General features: G+C 46.3%; 1 protein-coding gene across 3 annotated transcripts in view; it reads right to left on the reverse strand.

The window, feature by feature from the left end:
* Positions 1–21,276, reverse strand: part of COQ5 (coenzyme Q5, methyltransferase) — a 371,634-nt gene that overhangs the window by 160,968 nt on the left and 189,390 nt on the right. For all 3 annotated transcript variants that reach the window (XM_069619771.1, XM_069619773.1, XM_069619772.1), the window contains exons 3-4: positions 20,058–20,282; positions 4,114–4,220 (exon numbers count right to left, since the gene is read on the reverse strand). In XM_069619771.1, the coding sequence (XP_069475872.1) occupies positions 4,114–4,220; positions 20,058–20,282 (332 nt within the window). The remainder of the gene's footprint in view (positions 1–4,113; positions 4,221–20,057; positions 20,283–21,276) is intronic.

Consider the following 21,276-nt stretch of genomic DNA (forward strand, 5'->3'; position numbering starts at 1 on the left):
CAGACTATATGCAGAGTATGTGATTCTAAGCAGATTCACAAGCATCAGAAAATATTATTTTTAGATTAGTGTAATATTGGGAGTAACTGTACCCGTCAACCAGCTTTTTTTACTCCTTAGAGTTAAGCCTGAATACTCTGCCATAGCTATCCATATGGAGTTTGGTCTATCTTTTGGTGAGGACACTTTTTTCCTTAGGATAGATGGTTGCACACCCCTCACCAGAGGGCTGGGGAATCTTCCGAACAATGACAACCACAAAAAAGAACGGTTACTATGAAGGGATATCAACCTTTCAAGTGCTTTACTTCGTGCACATAGCATTGCATGTGTGTGCCCCTTGATCTCTCTCCAATTTGCTTGAACATCTAACAGCTGGCCAGACTCTTTTGTAGTTTGTTTATTATTTGTATCACGCACCTAACCCTAAGGTAACTGGGCGCTGGAAAGCTTAACATGTTATAGACATAATTACATACATACAGGTACATCGGAGATCAACAGGTAGGTTGACCAAGGTTACAGATAGGTCTGGCAGTCGAAAACAGAGAAGGGCATAGCGATCAGAGCCATGAAGACAAAGTAAAGGTCCACTAACCGCCAGCGGCTAGTTGTTAGGCTTGTCAGTGAGCCAGATCTTTACTCTGGTTTTGAAAGCGCTGAAGGAAGGATCCATTCTAATAGAGGGGGGGAGGGAGTTCCAGGACTTGGCGGCTTGGACAGGGAAGCCGTCTCGTCCTGCTGTTTTTAGGTTAAACCTTGGAACTAGAAGGAAGTGTGTTTGGGAGGATCTGGTGGGTCGGGCTGGTTGGTGTTTGGCAAATTTGTCTGACAGATATTTAGGGGAAGAGTTAGACAGACATTTGTGGGTGATAGACAACGCGCAAAGTGATATTCTGTCGCACACTTGGAGCCAATTAGATTTCTGCCTAATGCTGGAGATGTGGCTGGATCTGGGAATGCTAAGTGCTGATTTTTAGGAGTTGTTTTGTAGGATTTGAAGTCTATTGAGATTTTGTTCAGAGGATCCTATGAATAGCGTATTGCAATAGTCTATATTGGAGAGCGCTAACGCTCTAGCTAATGTCATGCAACTAGTGGGGGACAAGTAAGATTAACAAGCATTGATAAGCTTGTTTGTGTAGGCTGTTGATGATGCAATAGAACTCACTTGTTTCTTTTAGGATAAGGTAGAATCGAGATAGACACTTAGAGTTTTTATCTCCTTAGCAACTTTGATCGGGTTCCCTTCAATGTTGAAGGACATTTACCGTGGGTCAAGCTTGTTAAGGCGAGCCAGCGTACCCACAATCAAGAGCTCGGGTTTTTTCATCATTAAGGCAGAGGCTGTGGCCAGCCATCCATGCCTGTGTTTCCAAATAGATATCGTTGATTAGCTTAGAGTCTGCTTCATAACAACCAGACAATGTCATGAGAACCTGGGTGTCATCAGCGTAATTCGTATAGATGACACCCATGTTGTCAAGGCGGTCGAAGAGGAGCTTCGTAAAAATGTTGTATAACGTTGTCGAGACGCATGAATCCTGGGGAACCCCACAATAGATCGGAATCAGGTCTGCTGAGGCAGTGGGCGAGAAGACTCTGGTAGTGCGATTGGATAAGAAAGACTTAATCCAATTGGATGCGTTGGTAGAGAAGGCCGCTGCTGTGGTCAAATGTTCAGTGAGAATCTGGTGATCGACCTGGTCAAATGCAGCTGAGAGGTCCAACAATAGGATCAGAAACTGGCCATCTCCCAGCTTAACCTCCATGCTGAATCTGTTGGCAGTCTTCATGACCATCAATGTGGCTTCAGAGCTGCCAGAAGCACGGAAACTGCTCTCCTGAACATCCGTGAGGACCTGCTTTTGAACCTCGACTCCAACACTCCGTGTGTTCTCATTCTGCTCGATCTCTCTTCTGCCTTTGACACTGTCAACCATGCCATCCTGCTCAACCGTCTCCGTGATAACCTGGGTATCACTGGTCAGGCTCTGGCGTGGCTGACCTCTTTCCTCTCCAATCGACCCTCCCAGGTCCACCTCGGGTCCTTCCTCTCTGACATCATTTTCTCCACCTGTGGTGTCCCCCAGGGATCTAATCTCTCCCCCTGGCTGTTCAACCAGTATCTGGCACTCCTTGCCCACCGCATCGCCGCTCTCTGCCCCAACTTTCATTGCTATGCGGACGATACCCAGCTCATTTTCAGGCTACCCTCGGCCTCCTCCTCTCCCTCCCTCATCTCTGACTGTCTGTCTGCTATCCAGGACTGGTGTTCCGCCAATGACCTCTGCCTTAATGCCAGTAAGACTGAGATTCTGCTCATCGGCACACCCACTCCCTCCTTCCATGCAGCTCTCTGGCCGGCCTCTCTTGGCCCTCTTCCTGCAAGGCAAAAAACCTCGGGGTTATCTTCGACTCCACACTCTCCTTCTCTCCTCATATATCTGACGTCGCTAAGAAGTCACACTACCAGCTGCACCTCCTCAGAGGTATTCTTCCCTTCCTCTCCTTCCCCCAGAAGCTCGCTGTCTCCCGAGACCTGGTTCTCTCAAAACTGGACTACTGTAACAGCCTCTATCTTAATCTGCCTGCCTCCCCACTCCGCCCTCTGCAACTCATCCAGAACAGAACTGCGAGACTTGTCCTTGGCCTCAAGCCCAGGGACCGTATCTTTCCAGGACTGAAATCTCTACACTGGCTCCCAGTGGCTGCGAGGATAAAGTTCAAAACCCTCTGCATTGTCCACAAGGCCTTCTGGGGCCTGGGGACTAAATACCTTCAACTCTCTCTTCCTAAATATCTTCCTTCCCGAGCCCTTCGCTCATCCGTCTCCAACTCCCTCAGGGTCAGCCGCTTCTCGAAGCAACGAGCTGAGGGTAGATCTCTCTCCGCGGCAGGGGCCTCCCTCTGGAACAGCCTTCCTGCCCCCCTGAAACTTGAGGAGAACCATCTCCGGTTCCGGAAGCACCTCAAAACCTTCCTCTTTGCTTCTGCTTTCCCTCTCCCTCTCCCCTGCTAATTCTTCGCTGAAACTGCACTGAATCTGCAACTGGGCCACTCTCATCGACCTCGGTCCTGGGCCCAGCCACTCTCCACTTGCACTGCCTCCCTGGCAACCCCTGCACTGCGGGACTGTCTCTGTATCCCTACAGCCCCCCCTTCCCAGCACTTGTTCTGCACTTACCTTGCACTTGCCACCAGCTGGCCCTTTTATTTATTTATTCTACTTACCTTGTACTGCACTTCCCCCCCTCCCCTTCCCCATGCACCTCTCCCCTCCCCCTCCTCCTGCACTTGCGCGATCTGAATGACACCTGGCCTAGTAGGATCGTTGTCTGTCTTCCCCTTGTTCCGCCCTCCCTGCCTCGTCGCGCCTTGCAACACTTATGTATAGGCGCGTTACAAATGCCTTATCATATCATATCATATCATATCATATCATGGCCAGTTTGCCTTTGTCTTTCGCCGCACACATCTGTATTTTCCGATCCAGAAGGACTGTCTCTGTGCCATGTCTGGGCCGGAATCCGGATTGTCGGAGACCAAGTAAATTATTTTCCTCCAGGTGTTTCTGGGTTTGCAGGTATGCAAATCTATCCAGAATTTTTAGAAGGAAGGGGAAGGTTGTGATTGGCCTGTAGTTTGATGGAATGGTAGGGATCAAAGTTGTTTTTCTTTTAAGAGAGGCATGACCCAAGCCTCCTTGCGATTGTTAGAGACAAGGCTGGGCGGGAAAGAGGCGTTTATCACTGTAGCGATGAAAGGGAACAGCTCTTTGGTGCCTTCCTTGATAATGGGAGCCAGGCACGGGTCTCCTTGACATCTTGAAGGCTTTAGACTTCTGATGATATCCTCCACTTCCTTAGGAGTGACCGGAGAGAAGGTAAATGGCGGGCACTGAGGGAGCTTATGCACAGGGGAGTGTTTAGGGGAGGAGCTGCTGAGTTCTTACTGAGTTCACCGAAAATAAACCATCCCTCTACACTTACAGCAGGTTACTTTAGTAGCATGACATCAATATAGTAGAACTAAAGCACATCAGGAAATAATGCACTGGATAAAATATATGTAGTAACACAAAACCTGGGCTTTTCCAGATCCTAAATTTACCTGCTCAATGTGAGTCACGTTCCGGATGCCGAAAGCAATTGTGTAGATGTCAAATGTATCATCCATGAATGGGAGTTCTTCTGCATTTCCCACCACCCAGGACAGGCCTAGCAAAAGAAAAAACAATGCATTTGTGCAAGAAGTATTTTTATAACCAGTGTGAAGATTGGCAATGTGGTGAGCACATAATGGTAGTCACACACGATCAATGAGGTACACAGGAATCAGAGGGTTAACAATGTATGCAGGGTCATAAGACTTGAGAAAACTAAGAATGACCAGCTGAGAAACAAATGAATGTGTTGGAGTAAAGGAATGAGATATTGTAGCTAGTTGTGGCTAAGTTAACAATCAGTATCACTATTTCTGTAATTTACAATGAATAGCTCACTAGACCTATTGGAGCAAGTAGGGTGGCATCAAAATCAAGATAAATTGTCTAAAAAATCAAATTTAAAAAAAGGCTAATGCACTGCTCAATGCTTTCAAGGCCTTTGATAATGTGGAGTAAAACCTACCAGAATTTGTATTATCTGAACATTTTGACTATCTAGGTAAAGGCCATAACTGCATCCAAACCACAGCTAACGAATAAACTGGGAACCGATCGCTCTAAGTCATACTGCGCTGTCATTAGGTGACACCAAAGAATTCAAAGATCCAATTCCCAATGTGTAGATTTTATTTTACTTTATTAATTGGATATATGAAAGGCACCTTATACAACAGGTGGTGTTTCAAAGCCCCACAAGACAACAAAAGGGGGGGGCACAACAAGGGAAAAAGATACGGTCCTACTAGGCCTTGTGACATTCGGATCGTGCAAGTGCAGAACAAGAAGTGCGAGGGGGAGAAGGAGAAGTACAGGTCAGTGCACAAATGCTAAGGTGGTAAGGGAAGATTGAAGGGGCAAAGTGCAGGTGTAACTGGGAGGCCCAAGGGCAAGTGGCATGGAAAGCAGTTAAGGCACCAGGAAAGGGGCTGGGGGGGGAGAAGAGGACTAGGACCCTATAGAACTCAGAAGGGAACCAGGAGCCAGTCATAGTTATGGGAGGAAGGAGCTTAGTAGGGAAGAGAGAAGGAGGAAGAGAAAACAAGGGTCTTGAGATGTTTACAGAACTTAAGGAGATCCGGCTCAAGTCTGAGAGGGTCAGGGAGACCATACTAGAGGGAGGCTCCTGCAGAGAAGAGACATCTACCGCCACTCTTTGTTTAGAGAAGCGACAGATTCGCAGAGAGTTGGAGCAAGCAGACCCAAGGGCTCTGGCAGGGAGGTATTTAGGGAGAGAGAGTTGGATGTAATGGGGTCCCAGGCCCCAGAAAGCCTTGTGGGTGATGCAGAGAGTCTTGAATTTGATCCTAACAGCAAGCGGGAGCCAGTGGAGAGAAATTAGGACTGGAGAGATGCAGTTCCTGGGCCTGAGGCCAAGAATAAGTCTTGCAGTCCTATTCTGGATTAGTTGAAGGGGACGAAGGAAGATTAAGGAAGAGGCTGTTACGGTAGTCGAGCTTAGAAAGGACCAGAGCGGCGGAGGAGAGGGAGGAGGAGGAGAGGCAAGCTTGAAGGAGAGCTGCATGTCGTCTGCATTACACTGGAAGACAGAGAAAGAAGAGAAGAGATCAGATGGGCCAAAGGGGCAATGTTGATATTGAAAAGCGAGAGGATAGAGCATTGAGGGACGTCGCAGGTGGAGAGTGTGATAGTGGAGAGAAAAGGGCCCAGTTGGACCTGGGAAGGCCTGTTGTCGAGGAAGGTGAACCAGTTCAGAGCCAGACCTGTGGTGCCAAGGGTATCACAGAGCCAATTAATCAGGGTGGCATGACTGACGGTATCAAAAGCGGAGGAAAAATCCAGGAGGATAAGATCGGAAGGAGGGTTAGAGTCCAGATTAGAGAGCAAGTCGTCACAGGTGTTCAGTAGAGCAGTTTCCGTGCCTCTGGCAGCTCTGAAGCCAGACTGGTGGTTGTGGAGACAGCCAACAGAATTGGAGTGTTGGGTCAGTTGGGAGGGCAAGCTTTGAAGGAGTTTGCCCAGGAAGGGGGTAATAGAGACAGGGTGATAGTTAGCAGGGCAGGATGGATCAGAAGAGGGCTTTTTAAGGAGGAGATGCACAAAGGAGTGTGGAAGGGGTTGAGGGAGGGAGCCAGTGCCAAAGGAGTGGTTACAGATATCAGCCAAGGAAGGCGCGAGGGAGGCAATGTTGTCCTTGAAAGTTCTGGAGGAGAAGGAGAGCACCTGTTTGGAGGAGACTTTCATAGATATGACTAGTCTAGAGACCTCATCCGGTACTATGGGAGAGAAGGAGGAAGGGAAGGGGAGAGAGGAGTCAAGGGAGGCAAGATAGCTGGGGAGGAAGGAGGGTAGAGAAGAGAGAATACTGCAGATGAGGCATTCAAAAGGAGGAGCATGACTGAGTGGGAATGATAGAGGCAGGGATCCAGTCAGGGAAGATCAAGTCTACTCCGCCTCCTGAACGGTTTGGCCTAGGCTTGGAGAGGATCTTGAAATCCTCAGGCAGGAGTGTGTCAAAAGCAGTGACAGCTGGCAGTGAACCATGTTTCAGTGATGGCGAGAAAATCGAGGTCAAAGTCTTCGACGAGGAGGCGGATATTAGAAGCATGTTTGACTGCAGAGCGAGAGTTGAGGGTTGCACGGTGGACCTGGTTACCACCTTTGAAGGTCTTCCAAGGCGGGGGTACAGGGACGTGGTACGCCCATTGGAGGTGAAAGGGAAGCGGGGTGGGTGCCAGAGGAGTGGAGGGAGAAGGGTGGAAATTGAGGAGAGATGGAAGACGCCTGTCAAGAAGAAAAAGTTTGTGCTGAGAGCCCTGGGCCGTGACATTGCCATTGTGATAGACATTAATGATGCACCCAGAGGATGAGAAACCCACCAAGAAGACTTCCCATCTGGTGCCACCATTATTGGGTGACGAGCAGAAGGGAGAGAGGACAGAGACCATATGTGCTCCAAAGGTCCGGGAAGAGAGCAGAAAAGAGGATGTCTGTGGCAGTCTGCCTGGAAGAAACATTGACATAGGTGTCAGCGATGGGCAGGCCTGGGTTGGAGTCCAGGAGATTCTTTTTGAACTTCTTTCTTCCAGGCTTCAAGAGGGAGGAGGGATAAGTGATAGAGTAACAGAGTAAATAGGTTAGATGTAGAGCATCATGGGTGGAGGGAGAAAGCAAAGAGATGGAAGGAAAGAGAGGGGGAGTGGAGCGCTGCACAAGCACAAAGAACTCACCAGGCGGCCTAGTAGCAGACAGATGACGTGAAAAAGAAGCAGGCAGTGTCTTTTTTGGCCTCTTCAGGGCCACACATTCAGTCAGGGCCTCCTTCCACCGAAGCAGATGCAAAGATGCAGCAGGTGGTGGCATTATGTAATAGAGTTAAAGATGCCTTTAGGTGGGTAGATTCCTCTTCCGGTTCACGCCTCAAGGACGGGAGTAGAGTTTGACCGAAATGTCCACTGCACACAGTATGTTAAGCAGCATTGATTGGAATGAGACCAGTTCGCCCACGGAGGAGGCAAATAGGCAGGAGAAGCAAGCAGGGCAGGCCACCACTCAGTGAGGCCAAAAAGGATTAGTACAATGAAATTGGATATCTTTAGTAGGAATACAAGAAAAGGGGAAACAGGGGCTCACAGATCAGCTCCAGAAGAGAAAAGCAGCAGCAGAAAGGAAAGCCAGACATACAGGTGCAGGCTCGGGCGAGATAGGGCCCAAATTTCACTGGTGAAACACTCCTTCGTTTATGCACAACAGTGCTGGAGCTGTGGTCAGTGGAGAACGGCCACCAAAAAAATTATGAATAAGGAATGATGAGCAAAGGAAAGCCCAACACTTGTGGAAGCCGGCAAAGGCGTGTGAGGGCCCAACAGAAGGCCATGGTGAAGCACATCTTACTTTATAGGCCAAGGCTAGTGCAGCGGTTGGTGCAGAAATGCTGCCACCATGTTGTCGGCCAGGTGAATGCAGACAAAAGAAGGGCTCAATATACATGGGTGCAAGCAAGGGCATGAGGGGTCAAAACGCAAGGCCAAAGGTGAATTTGTATTTGTATTTTATTTATTTGTATAGCGCACCAGGCCCAGGGGCAACCGGGCGCATCACTTAGAGATCTTGCGCCCTTTATCGCCAAGCTCATCAATGCCTCCTTCAGGTCAAACCTAGTACCCAACAACCTCAAACAATCCTGGGTACTCCCCTTGCTCAAAAAACAAACACTTGACCCTGCCATACCAACCAACTACAGACCTATAACCACCGTCCCCTTCCTATTAAAAATCATAGACAGAGTAGCCTACTTGCAAATACAGGACTACCTGGAAACCAACTATCTATTAGGCTCACGCCAATTGGGCTTCCGCCCCCTTCATGGCACCGAAACAGCCCTGATAGACCTCAAGACCAAAATGGGTGAGCTGAAGGACAATGGAAAATCAGCTATGCTACTCCTCCTTGACCTATCAGCGGCCTTTGACTTGGTAGATCATGCTGTTTTATGCAATCACCTCAGCTCAGCCGCCCATTTCTCAAGCAACGCCATATCCTGGGTGCAATCCTTCCTTGCCAACCGTACAATGAGAGTCTCCCCCCCACCCCCCTAGCTGCCGCCGATCCCATACAAGTCTCCTGCGACGTCCCCCAAGGATCCTGTGTATCTCCTACGATGTACAACATCTTTACCAAGCCCTTATTCGACAAGTTGGACAGACTGGGTGTTATCTACACAAATTATGCTGATGACACTCCGATCCTCATCCCCCTTTTGGGCAACTATGCAGAAGAATCGGCCTTGGTAAACAAGATATATCTCTTCATTCAGGCATGGATGGCATCCCATGGCCTCTGCCTGAATGACGACAAAACGGAGCTGCTAATCCTTGGCACAGAGACAGCAATTAAAAAACCTGACCCCAACTATACCTCTTTTAACATCGACAACAATGTCATTAAAGTGATGCCTGCAGTCAAAACCCTTGGGGTGTATCTTGACTCAGCATTCACTTTCAAGAAGCAAATCAATACCCTAGCATCCTCCACAGCGTACACCTGTAAATTAATCCGAGCGTGCAGACCTTTCCTATCCGAGTCCAGCTGCATCACACTGGCTAATGCACTAATCATATCCAGATTGGACTATTGCAACACTCTGTATGCAGGATCAAACAAATACATCCTCGATAAACTACAAACTCTCCAAAATAACGCTTTAAGAGCAGCCTTAAACATCCCATCCAGAAATCATATATCCGCCGCCAGAAGAAACATCCACTGGTTAAAAATTAAGGACAGGATTACCCTAAAAACCCTCTCCCTCACATCCAAATGCCTCAACAACATAGCTCCTCCTTACCTGACAGAAAGAATTACCAAGAGATTGTCTAACCGTCCAACTAGAAGGGCCAGCGTAGACACCTTAATGGTGCCCAGATACAAAAAAGTACTGCCGGCGGCTCCAGCTTTCCGGTCATAGCAGCCCAAACCTGGAACAGACTCCCTGCCAATCTCAGAACTGACCAACCCTACCCAAGCTTCAGACGCCAGGCCCTCACCTGGCTACGTACTAACGACACATAACCTGACTGAACAACCTGCCCTCCTGACTATGCCTTCTATGCTCACCCGCTTGCCTCGTGCTTATCTCATCTTGCCTTAATGTTTTCACCTTACCTACATTTGTAAATATATGTCTCAACTGTTTTTACTTATGTATCACCTTGTAACCAAGTTCTCAAGTATTCTTGTAATATCTGCGCCCTTCTACCTTCGGGTTTGGTTTTGCGCTATATCAAATAAACAAACAAACAAACAAAGCATGAAAAAGCAGACAAAGCAATATTTACAAAGTTAACAGGTATAATAACAATAAAAGGACAAGCAGATTGTATTTACAAGGGTACAGCTATGTACAAGTTAAGGAGTGAGCCCAACACTAGGTGTCTTGGCCGGTCAACCAAGCTTTGGTAAGGTGTTTGAATCTCAGGAAGGAGGGTTCTGCTCTAAGCTCATTAGGAAGCGTGTTCCATAATTTAGCTGCCATAATAGGGAAGCTGGTTCCACCTGATCTTTGGAGATTGAAACGTGGAACAACAAGGCAGTTTGATTGTGCCATTCTACGAGGTCTAGTGGAGTTGTGGAGGGCAAATCGGTTGGCCAGGTAACAGGGAGCTTGGTTATGAAGGCATTTGTGGGTATGAGCCAGAGTTTTCGGTGTGGGATAGATAGCCAGTGAATGTTGCGTCTAGTGTCGGATATGTGTTGGCGCCTGGGAATGTTGAGGGCAGCTCTAATAGCATTGTTTTGGACAATTTGAAGCTTATTTAGGTTGCAACGATCGGTGCTTAGGTAAAGTGCATTGCAGTAATCAATCTTGGATAATACAAGGGTCCTAGCCAGGGTAACACAATTGGCTGCAGAGAAAAGGGCGGCAGGCTGTAATAAGCTTGCAGGTATATGCCGCTACGGACGAGACTGAGTTAGTTCGTCTGGCCAGGGATAGAGTCGAGTCAATGTAGATGCCTAGGGTTTTTGTGTCCTTAGCGGTTAGGATAGTATTCCCATCGATGATGAAAGACTTAAACACAGAGTCAAGTTTGATAAGTTTTTGTGGCGAACCAAGAATAAGGAGCTCTGTCTTTTCATCATTTAGACAGAGTCCGTGTTGTGCCATCCACGCTTGGATGACCTGGTAGAAGGCATTGATAGTGAGGGAGTCAGCCCTTAGTTTCAAGCACAAAGCAGAAATGTCGTCTCACGTTGCAGGTAGGCCGAATGCTGATCAGAGAGATGAAACAAGCACACACAGGAGCCGCTGCCACAGGGGAGAAAGTGACTGCAACGGGGCGTGCATCCCCAACAACGGGCGTGCATCAACAACAATTGAACCTTGTATATTTTTAACTAATTGTGTCCCATGTATATTCTGTAATTATCTGTGTCCTATGACCTCACTGTATTTTCTACTGTACATTCTGCCATTATGTAACCTGTAACGTGATTGACCTTTCTCGAATTTGTATACTTTGTAATAACTGTATTTTATATTGCACGCTATGCTCTGATGTAACCTGTAAGCTTTGCATTTTCTTGCCTCTGCGCCCTGCTACCCCTGGGTCTGGCGCACATAAAAAGTGAATAAAACAAACAAACAATGCAGCAAGTGATTGCTACGTGAAACTGAAATTAGAGCCTTACTTGGGAAAAGGCGAGTGTAGATGCCTCAGGATTACGTTGGACGAACATCTGTAGCGCCAATTAATTAGCCGGAGCGATCAAGGACTAGGAGCTATGGTCCAGAAGCAGGAACCACTGAGCCGCCAAATGCCCAAACATAAAACACTCTCAACACCGAAGGGAGAAGAAAAGGGTTGGGCCTCAGGATGATGGAAAGGGGAGAGACTCCCAGGCCCAGGAGCTCCAACGAATTCTGCCCCACACAAAACACACTGTCGCAGATACGTAGCTTGATTAAAATTGGATGACTAGCAAAGTAGCTTCCAAATAGAGCGCCACTGCTGAATTAATGCACATAAATTGGTTATACATGCATGGTCACAAGTCAGAACTTATGATGTTGGGAAAAATTGAATAAGTGCCTTTGAGTGGCCTTCACTAAACCAGTTACAGCATATTGGCAATCCAGGAAATAATGTTGGACATCTTAATCTTCTGGTTTTCTCTGACACGTTGGTCAACAGTTAAAGCTCATTTGCAAAGTTCACTGAGCCTATGCCAGGAATACAAAACTGGTGCAACATTCACTTTTTAGAGACTAGGTTTTGCTGTAAGTTTATTCAGACCTTCCTACAAAATCCATTAAAAAAGAAATCTGATCCACAAGTTACTTTTCTTTTAAAAACATTGCAGGTGAAGAATGTGTCCTAGAATATTATTTTGAATTAAAAAGTAAGGTGGAGGTGGGAGAGCCTAGGTGGTCAGATTGGGCGGGCCTTGCAGGGCAGCAGAAATCTCTGCCTGCAGTGCACCACTGTAATTCAGAATGTGGGCATTTGGGATAAACTTCCTTAAAAGTGTACATTTGGCTTAATTTAACACTTATATCTCATAATCTTTTTATTTATAGTGTTCTTTAATAATCCATGTAGACATTCAAACCCTATTCAGACCATTGCTTAAAGCAAGATATGGTTTCCAGTTATATTTACTTTGCAAAACATTCATACAAGTCATTGTTGCATGCTGTTTTTCATATTACATTTTTCTAAGTTACCCAAAAATCTTTACCCAGCTCAAAATGTATTAATAGGAACGAGCAAGGCACTAAGCATTTAGATCATAGTTTGACAATGATGCAACAAACAAAACAAAAAAATAATACTAAAAAATAAAAAAGGTCTCATTTATGAACATGGTTACCTTTCCAGTTTTGAAGTATAAAAAAAAAAAAGCCGTTACCTCCATTTATTTATATATAGGAGGAACAAAGCTCTTTTGATCACAAAAGAACCTACAATAGATAAGAAATCAGATTTGATGGGAAGCTGTGAGCTTCTTACAATGGGGTGAGTTTGAGGGACATGGACATTCTGACGAGGTTGTGGAGGGGAGTAAATGGAACAGTCACCGGGGACTCTACATAAGTGGACATGCATAGATTAAGGACAATTAACATTGGACATTTTTAAGTGCAGGTAGGAGGCACGGCCAGCTGTGCTTGGGATGCGACCATGATAAGTGTTCGTGTGGAAGCAGGGGAAGGGAGGGACAGAGGTGAGGGGAGGTTTTTAGCTAGCAGGCAGATGAGAGGTAGGTTAAGAGGGTAACTCTGAGGCAAGGAGGTAGGATTTTATTTTGGTTTTGGACAAATCCTCGTGGACTGTTTTTCGGATGTCAAGGGGAAGAGAAATCCATGAGGGTGCAGCAAGAAGAGCGAAAGAATGCAAGCGAGAGAAAGCACAGGGAGGGCAAGGAGCCACAAGGGTAATCAGGGAGGCAGAGCAGCGATTACGAGAAGGCTTGTATAGTTGGATAGATACAATGGTGGCTTACTGTGGATAGATTTGTGAACCAGGAGAAGAAATTTTAATCTGGCCCAGTTTTGCATCGTCAGCCATCCAGTCGATTGACGGTACAAGGAAGAAGGTGTGTAGTGAGGATTTCAATAAGTCCTGGTAGCGAAGTTTATTTATCTTGTCGAGAGGACAGAAAGCATAGTTGGGGAGACCAAAGAGGATGGTGGCACAGTAGTCCAGTTTAGAGAAGACAGGAGATGCTTGGCGTTGTTGAAAGGAACCTTTCAAAAGCGTCAGCCTTTAGGGCAGGGACACACCAGGAAGGAAAAATGAACACAGCAGTCTTGAGGTTGGCGAGTCTGCCATTAGTCAGCCAGAGATTGGAGGCGGTAGTAATCTGTTGTGGACTATCTTCTAATGCATGGTGGTTCAGTGAAAGGCTTATGCATGAAAGCCGGTCTTCGCCGGTCCTCGCCGAACTTGCCGCGGGTGCCCCGCACTGGTAACTGCAGAGGGAATCAGTGATTCCCTTTGATTGCTGCACGAAAACACCCTTTCCCCTGGGCTCACACTTGTTCGTCGGCACCATGGGCCAATCCAGTATTCTCGACCTCCTTATTGCATGCCAGAGCATGCTTGGGGATAGTCTCCCGCTACCTGGATCAAAGGCCTGATACACGGCACGTCCCCCAACCGCCACATGAAAATGCTCCACCCTCAATAAATACAAACCTTTTAGCTAGCTCTCCTCCAGATAATCATTGGGTGCCACCAAATAAATGCTGCTTGATGGCCTCACCTCAAATACATGATCTGCCCAGCAAGACGCCAGTCAGATCAAAAGCAGACGATAAAACACTTAAAGCAGAGCTGCTGAACACATGCTCCCTAAATAAACATACCCTCGACATCAAGTCTCTCTCCCTTTCTAACCCATCTAGCCACTGCACTGAGTGTGAGATCCTGCATATTAAACTCACTCCAACAGCTTGCATTTGCATAATGTTTGTCCTAATTCACCACCCTCATGCCACTATGGAGCTCTTTAACAAGGAAATACTGCATATTCTTGCAGACCTCAAGGGGCAAATAGTGCTACCCTATACCTGGGAGACCTCAATCGCTGGTGAGGGGACCCATCCAATATGATATGGCATTTTTAACGGGCCTATACACAAAGTGTTTCAAGGTGCGATGAGGCAAGGGAGGGGGAACAGAGGGAAGACAAAGAAAACGATCTTACTAGGCCAGAGGACATTGAGATTGCGCAAGTGCAGATGAGGGGGCGAAGGGAAAGTTCAGGGGGGCGAGGGGGAAGAGGGAGGGTGCAGTGCAATATATGGGATCAACATTAAAGAATAAATGAAACAATAGGTAAAAGTGCGGCCAGCTTGTGGCAAGTGCAGGGGTAAGTGCCATCGTACTTGAATCCAACCTAAATGACATCGACTACCATGTCCTAAACTCTGACCCTACAAATGCCAAAGGGAACGTCTTGGACTGGATTGTTTCACGAAATCTTACAGCCCAGGTTACTAACACCACCCTCTGCATCGGATCAGACCACTTACTGGTCAATTTTGATATTTGCCTTCCTACACCCCCTTCCAAGCCATTAAATCCCCTTTAAACAATTACTAATCGCAACCTAAAGAAAATCTCAACCCCCGACCTCAATGAATGTATCGCGAATATCATATCATGTCATCAACTCTGGAGACAGACTCCCCTGGTATGCTAATTGAGGTTTTTAACACAAAACTCACTCTGCTCTTGGATAAGCTTGCTCCTCTTAAGTCGAGAACCGCCTGGGATAACTGCAACCATTAATCATGGATTTCACCCGAGCTTAGATCTTTAAAAACCGACAAGAGCACAGTGGTGTTGGCTTAAAAGCCCCACATCTGACAACACAAATACATGGAAGACTCTTGAAAAAACCTATAAGAACCTTATCATAGAAACAAAAAAGAACACTTACAATCTACAAATTGCAGTAGCTAATAATCCCAAGAAGCTGTTCGAGATGTTAAAGCTTCTCGAAAAGCCCAAAGCACAATCAACACCATTCACACCCACTAATGCAGATTGCTCCAGAATACAGAACGCCTTTCAAGCAAAAAATCCTTAAAGGTAGGGGCAAAATCGAATCTCAGATTGTTGCACTTCCAAATCTACCGAGTGCACTCCTTTAAGGACCCTTGGCCCCGCCTCCCCACCACCAGCACTCCGAGAGGATCGCTCTCCCTTTAGCTTTTCGCAAGGGTCCAACTCCGACCTGTTGCCCATTTTCGGTACCATGCTCCCGACAAATGGACCAGATAACTTAATACCCCCAAAAATGATCCAGGAAAACAAGGACATTTTCACCCCATTCCTAGCATGCTTTATCAACGCCTCTTTCCGGACTCGCGTAGTGCCAGCCGGCATCAAAAACGTCCCAGTGACCCCCCCTCCTGGAAAAGCCAGGTCTGGATCCTATCAATGCAGCTAACCTAAGACCCATTACAAACTACACCTTTTTCTTGAATATCCTAGAAAAAGTAGCTACCTGCCAGATCCAGACTCACATGGAATCCATGAATATTCTACACCCAAGGCAGTCTGGTTTTCGCCCTGCATAAAGCCCTTATTGATCTACAGAGCCAGGTGCGAAGCATCATGGATCGAGGAAAATCCGGCATTCTAATCCTATTGGACTTATCCACCACGTTCAATTTACTAGAACATGAATGGCTCCTTCACATCATAAAGGACACCTGTCACTGCTCGGTATTAGCTTGCAAATGGATACACTCCTTCCTGACTGTAAGACAATCAATAGTCTGATGTCGGCAATGCCACCACGGATCCCATCCTCTGCACCTGTGGGGTGCTTCAAGGAGCTTGCATGTCCCCCATCTTGTTTAACCTATACATCCTATTCCTATGTAGCCTCTTAGAAGAATCAGGGGTCTTTTGGACCAACTATGCTGACAACACTCAGCTTGTAATGGAGATTTTGGGGGATTACGCATCCGATAGCCTACTCCTCCAAAACATCTACAACCAAGTAGACACTTGAATGGCGGAGAACTGGATGTGCCTCAATAAGGGCAATACTGAACTCCTTATATTTGGCTCTTTGCAAGCCAGGGCGAAAATCTAACCACCATCAGTCCTTCTCCATTCAGGACTGCAGCAATGCAGTTAAGAAGAAAATTAGAACCCTCAGTGTACAAACCGACTACACACTGAGCTCAGAATCCCATGTGAACCTAGTTGCCAAAAACTGTGCGTACCATCTAAAATTACTTATGAACATTCACCCTTATCTCAACGAGGACAATTCAGCAGCTATTGCCCAGGTAACTGCCCTATCGAGAATAGACTATTGTAATGCGTTTCTTGTGGGGGCCGATAAAATAAAGCATCAAGCGCCTCCAAACCATTCAAAATGATGCAGTCCGGATCGTTAAAAAGGTCCCAAGAAGATGTCATATCTCAACCCAACCGACAGGAATTACACTGGCTACCGGTCGCGGCCAGATGTCAATTCAAAGCTGCAACCTTACTCCATATGTGTCTGCATGGGAAATCTCTGAGCTACCTGAAGTCAATCATTTCCTGGTACGAATCTCTACCTTCTTTAAGATCAGCTAATAGCGGTCTTGTTGCTTGCACGCCGTCTAAGAAATCAAAAGGGCTGGGTAGATCATTTGCAAACTGCGCATCTAAAATTTGGAATGGTCTCCCGAAATCCCTGCGATCCAACTGAAAACCCTCCTCTTCGCCTCGAAGAACCAGACTGATCTCCCTTTTCCTGTACCTCTCTGTTGGCTTCTGCGTTTGTGTGCGCCCTGATGCCTGCGGGCTACGGTGCGGTATAAACAAATAAAAAAATTGCCAAGCAAGCTCGCAAATTACATATCAGTGTACAGGGAGAAATAGATCATAAGGTACATTGCGGATGACCGATTCAGAAGTCCACTTGTGGAAGGAAGTACTCAGAGTCCAACATCTGATATATGAGAGGTGTTAGAATTTGCTTTAGGTGTCTTGACAGTTTGGATGCATCATTGCCAGTGGGTGAGGCCATTTAGACATTTAAATGATTATGTATAGAAGGACGACCCCCTGGGAATGTGCGAGTCTGCACCACTGCACGGTGAAGATGGGGAATCTTCGGGATCCTACAGAAACCAAGGGACTTGGTCTCAGATTCAAGGTGCAAAGGAAGGGTTTTCCAGAGAGCGGAGCCCTGAGTGCATTAATACAGAAGGAAAAGCTAGTGCATCAAGCAATGTTCTAGCTGTGCAACCATAGCAAGGTGAAAAGAAGCTAAAAACGGCAGGAAGTCTCATTGTAAAAATGGACAGGGGCAGCACAAAGCAAATCTGGAGAAAGCATACCACTCACTGTCAACCCACTCTCCCGAACCGTTTTTGGGTACGACCAGAATGTTTGTTCCTGGGACCAGAGCAGTCTGATCAGTTGGTGAACAGAGCTATGTTATTAGGTTCGACATAACACAACTGCTGCCAGTTTCATACTGTTGGTGCTCTGGGACTTGCATGTAATGGTTTAGATTTGACTGGTGCAGTGGTATTAAAACTTTTTAATACCAAGTCTGCCCTTGAGAAAAAATATTGTTTCTGGGCCCTCCCACCTAGGGGTTGACTGCCTCCCTCACCCCTTTAAGGGTTCCAAAGGATGTCTGGGGTGGTGGGCTCTTTTAAATATAAGCAGATTACCTACTGCTAAAAACACTCATCTTAACCCATTTTTCAAGAGTCTGGCTGCCCCCAGACATCCTTCAGGCCCCACTTGGGAGTTGGGGGGTGGGGGTATCCCCCAAGTTTGAAGACTATATGACTAGTGGGAGCAATGCAAAACTGCTTTTCTGTTTTGATGTGTGCAGATAGTAAGGAAACAGGACGTTTCCTGGTAAAGTTCCAGGTGTTATTGGTGTGTCGTGCATTGGGATGTGGCCTGGGTGTACCTTGAGCTACACATACATGTTTATCACTCGTTTGAGTGCTGTGCTGGTTATTGTCTTTGCTGTGAGTGTCGGTTTGTGAGATTTACAGGGATGTGATGTTGGTTAGGACATGTGGGGGGATTAGAAGGACACAGAGGCTGTGAAGACATTTTAAGCATGATATGTATTCTAAAGTAAATAAGGCCCAACTCTCCCAATATCTATGGGGTGTTCCAGACTTATTTTACCAACCAAGATGCTCATCAGTCAGGATGAATGTCCAAAAGCAAGTCTGTCCACTGTCCAAATAAAACCCTACCAGTAATGTAACTAAATTAAGGACAGGAGATTGACTCCCTTATCCTGGTTGCTGTGTTTTGTCACAGGGTTTTCTGTGTTCTTTCTTTCGACTCAATAGACCACACGCAAATAGTCTCTTGTTATCTTCTGGATAAAATCTTGAAGGGGACTGATGGTTTCCTCCCCTCTTTTATGCAAACAATCTTACTTTTGTATAAGATTCTAGCATCGCTTCCCAAAGTGCTTTTTCGTGTAGGAGTTTTGACTTCCTTGTCTCCTGGGTGTGTGTTTCCCAAATGTCTTTATTGTGTTCTCCTTCTCATCTTCGGGATCTGGGTTGACTTTTCCCTTCTCCCAAGGCAACGAGTTTTTAACTATACTCCTCTCTCAATTTGTGTATTTCATGTAGCTCTGCCATTCATGAACATGGCTCTCATTTGGCTTATTGACAATACTTTTCTCATTAGCACTGGGACGATTTTTGTTCTGAGTTGTAATGAGTTCCCAAATGTCCTGTAATTCTGTTTCCCTGCATTATCTTCTATTCCACCAGTACCGGTAATGCCTTGGACTCTCCTTCTGCTTCTTGGCTCCAGGGCAACTTCTCGCGCCGTCTGGTTCGTGTTCGATTTTGTTCTAGTCTTCCGAACCAAACTTGCAGTGTATATCGGGTCAGGAGTGATTTTCTCCCGTCAGTGGTATCGGCATTGTTCTACGTGGTCACGTCAGTATCAAACTCTCTCTTCAATCGTGTTGTTTTCTCTTCAGGTTCTCATACACCGGTCTGCTGGCGTCTTTGGCTCTGCATCAGGGCTAGACTGGCTTACGCAGGCTCTGCTTTCTGTGAGAACTATGCCTCCTTCCGCTCTGCTATGCACAGGTGGCATCCCTTGGTTCTCTCTGCTTTCTAGCTTCTCTCAGCTTTTCGACCCCTCTCGCCATCGCTCACTCTCGTTTGTCATATCATCCCTTTTCAGTAACCTTGGCACAGTCCATTGGAGGGACTGATTTAAAAGGGATAGTCTTAGTTTCCTGTTGTGGATAGCAATAGTTCACTTCATCTTTATGGAATTGATAATGTTCCATTATGTCAGACAAACCATTCCTTCAACAAATCCATGTAGGCCATCCCTTTGAGGACATGAGGGAGTTCCTCACGGGATTGAGAGTCCTCGTCTGCAAGGGTGGCCCCTATGAAGTGTGTTCCAGAGAGGGATCAAATTCCTAGCCTCATCACAGATAGGAGACTGAAAATGGCTAATAGGATGCAGTGTAAATACCAAACACAAATCATGAGCATAATATCAGAGAGTATAATCAAAGAAGCACCATATCAATGAGGAAGAAAGGGGTAATGCATCAATCTAGAGGGCGGGGGAGACATTACTGGCGGCAATAGTATAAAGAGCAGCAGAGATGCCGTGGCACAGTCAAAGTTCTAAAAAGCAGCACCAGGTTCTTTTCGAACGTTGTCCACATGCAAAAAATAAAAGCTGCAATAAATCTCACAATGTGAAAAATATAAGGTGCATAATAAAAACAGCAGAGGCTAAGTAAACAGCAGCAACACTTTTGTCGAAAGCATGATGGTTGGGCCCACCAGGCTGTGCTTTCCATGCATTGTATAATTTGGATGCAATCCAATCTCACCACTATGAAGTGGTGGTGTTGAGGGACAGTAGCAGCAGTGCAATCGGTCGCTCACCTTCAGCTGTACCAAGTCGAAGGGCTTTCTGTTTCCCGACCTTCAACATCTCCTTGTTTATGTCACAGATGACAGCGTGGGAGCCTCTCGGTGATCCTTCATCTGTTTGCTGGTAACTCTTTGCAATTTCCTGCCACGACAAATTCTGCTTCGACTTAATCTCCTGACGGAGTTGGTGCTCCTGCTGCGAACGCACATAATCAATGAAGCGAACTGCAATGTCACCTGGGGGATATTAAGAGAAGGAAATGGAAAAGTGAGCAAATGACAGAGTGCACCCTGTAGTGTCTTACTTCCTATAGGCAGGTATGGCCCGGGGGCAAGCTGTGCTGTACCTGAACTTCGCTGAAACTCCTGAATAGCAGGAACCAGTTTTGTATATTTTCTCACCACCAGGCTTTTAAATCTAGGTTGTAGTTATTAATAGCAACAGTGGACAGTCACGTTATCCATATTCACATACAGCAGAAAGGGAACAAAAAAACGAAAACCCACCCAAATTATTTCAGCGTCTCCACCATACATTATTGTGTGGAAAATAATGTAGGTAGTGCATACCACAAAAAAGCATCACATTTTTAGAAAAATAGATATTATTCACTCTGTGTTGAACATGCATATTTGGTTGTGTCTTTAACATCATCGACAGTGTGCATTATGCCTAGTTAGCACATCTCTGCAGGTTACCAGCAAACTCACTGCCGTGTTACATTGTACCCAGTTATTAAAATACCTCATGCCCCACTTAACAGATCATTGCCAACGTTCCCTGTATCTAGATGGCATATCATTGAAGATGTCCCGTCTATCGACTTAGCACATCATTGCTAGTTTCCATTATGTTCACGAAGGTCAATTTCCAGTTTGCGTTAGGCTCCAGTCCCACATCATCGCCAGTTTCCATTATGTTCAGTTAGCAAATCAATGCCCGGCTTTAACTTCCCCCGCCAATTAGATGTTCCCTTCTGGTGCCATAATGAAAGGAGACCAATGCTCTGCATGGTGGTCTCGGCCCTTGTAAGGCAGCGGGCTGCAACTAGCAACGGACACAGCAAACTGCACTATCCTTGCTTCTGGAGCAGTGACACGGTTTTCACTGCTTGTAGTGCCAGTGAACAATAGAGCAATGTCAGGATTTGCATTGTTGAAAGCAGCTGGACATTTCTGATATTTGCACCAGCACTTTGAGCAAATCGGGTTAGTGCATCTACAGCTGCTA

The sequence above is a fragment of the Ambystoma mexicanum genome, chromosome 10, assembly GCF_040938575.1.
Source record: "Ambystoma mexicanum isolate Mex_15411 chromosome 10, UKY_AmexF1_1, whole genome shotgun sequence".
Lineage (NCBI taxonomy): Eukaryota > Metazoa > Chordata > Amphibia > Caudata > Ambystomatidae > Ambystoma > Ambystoma mexicanum.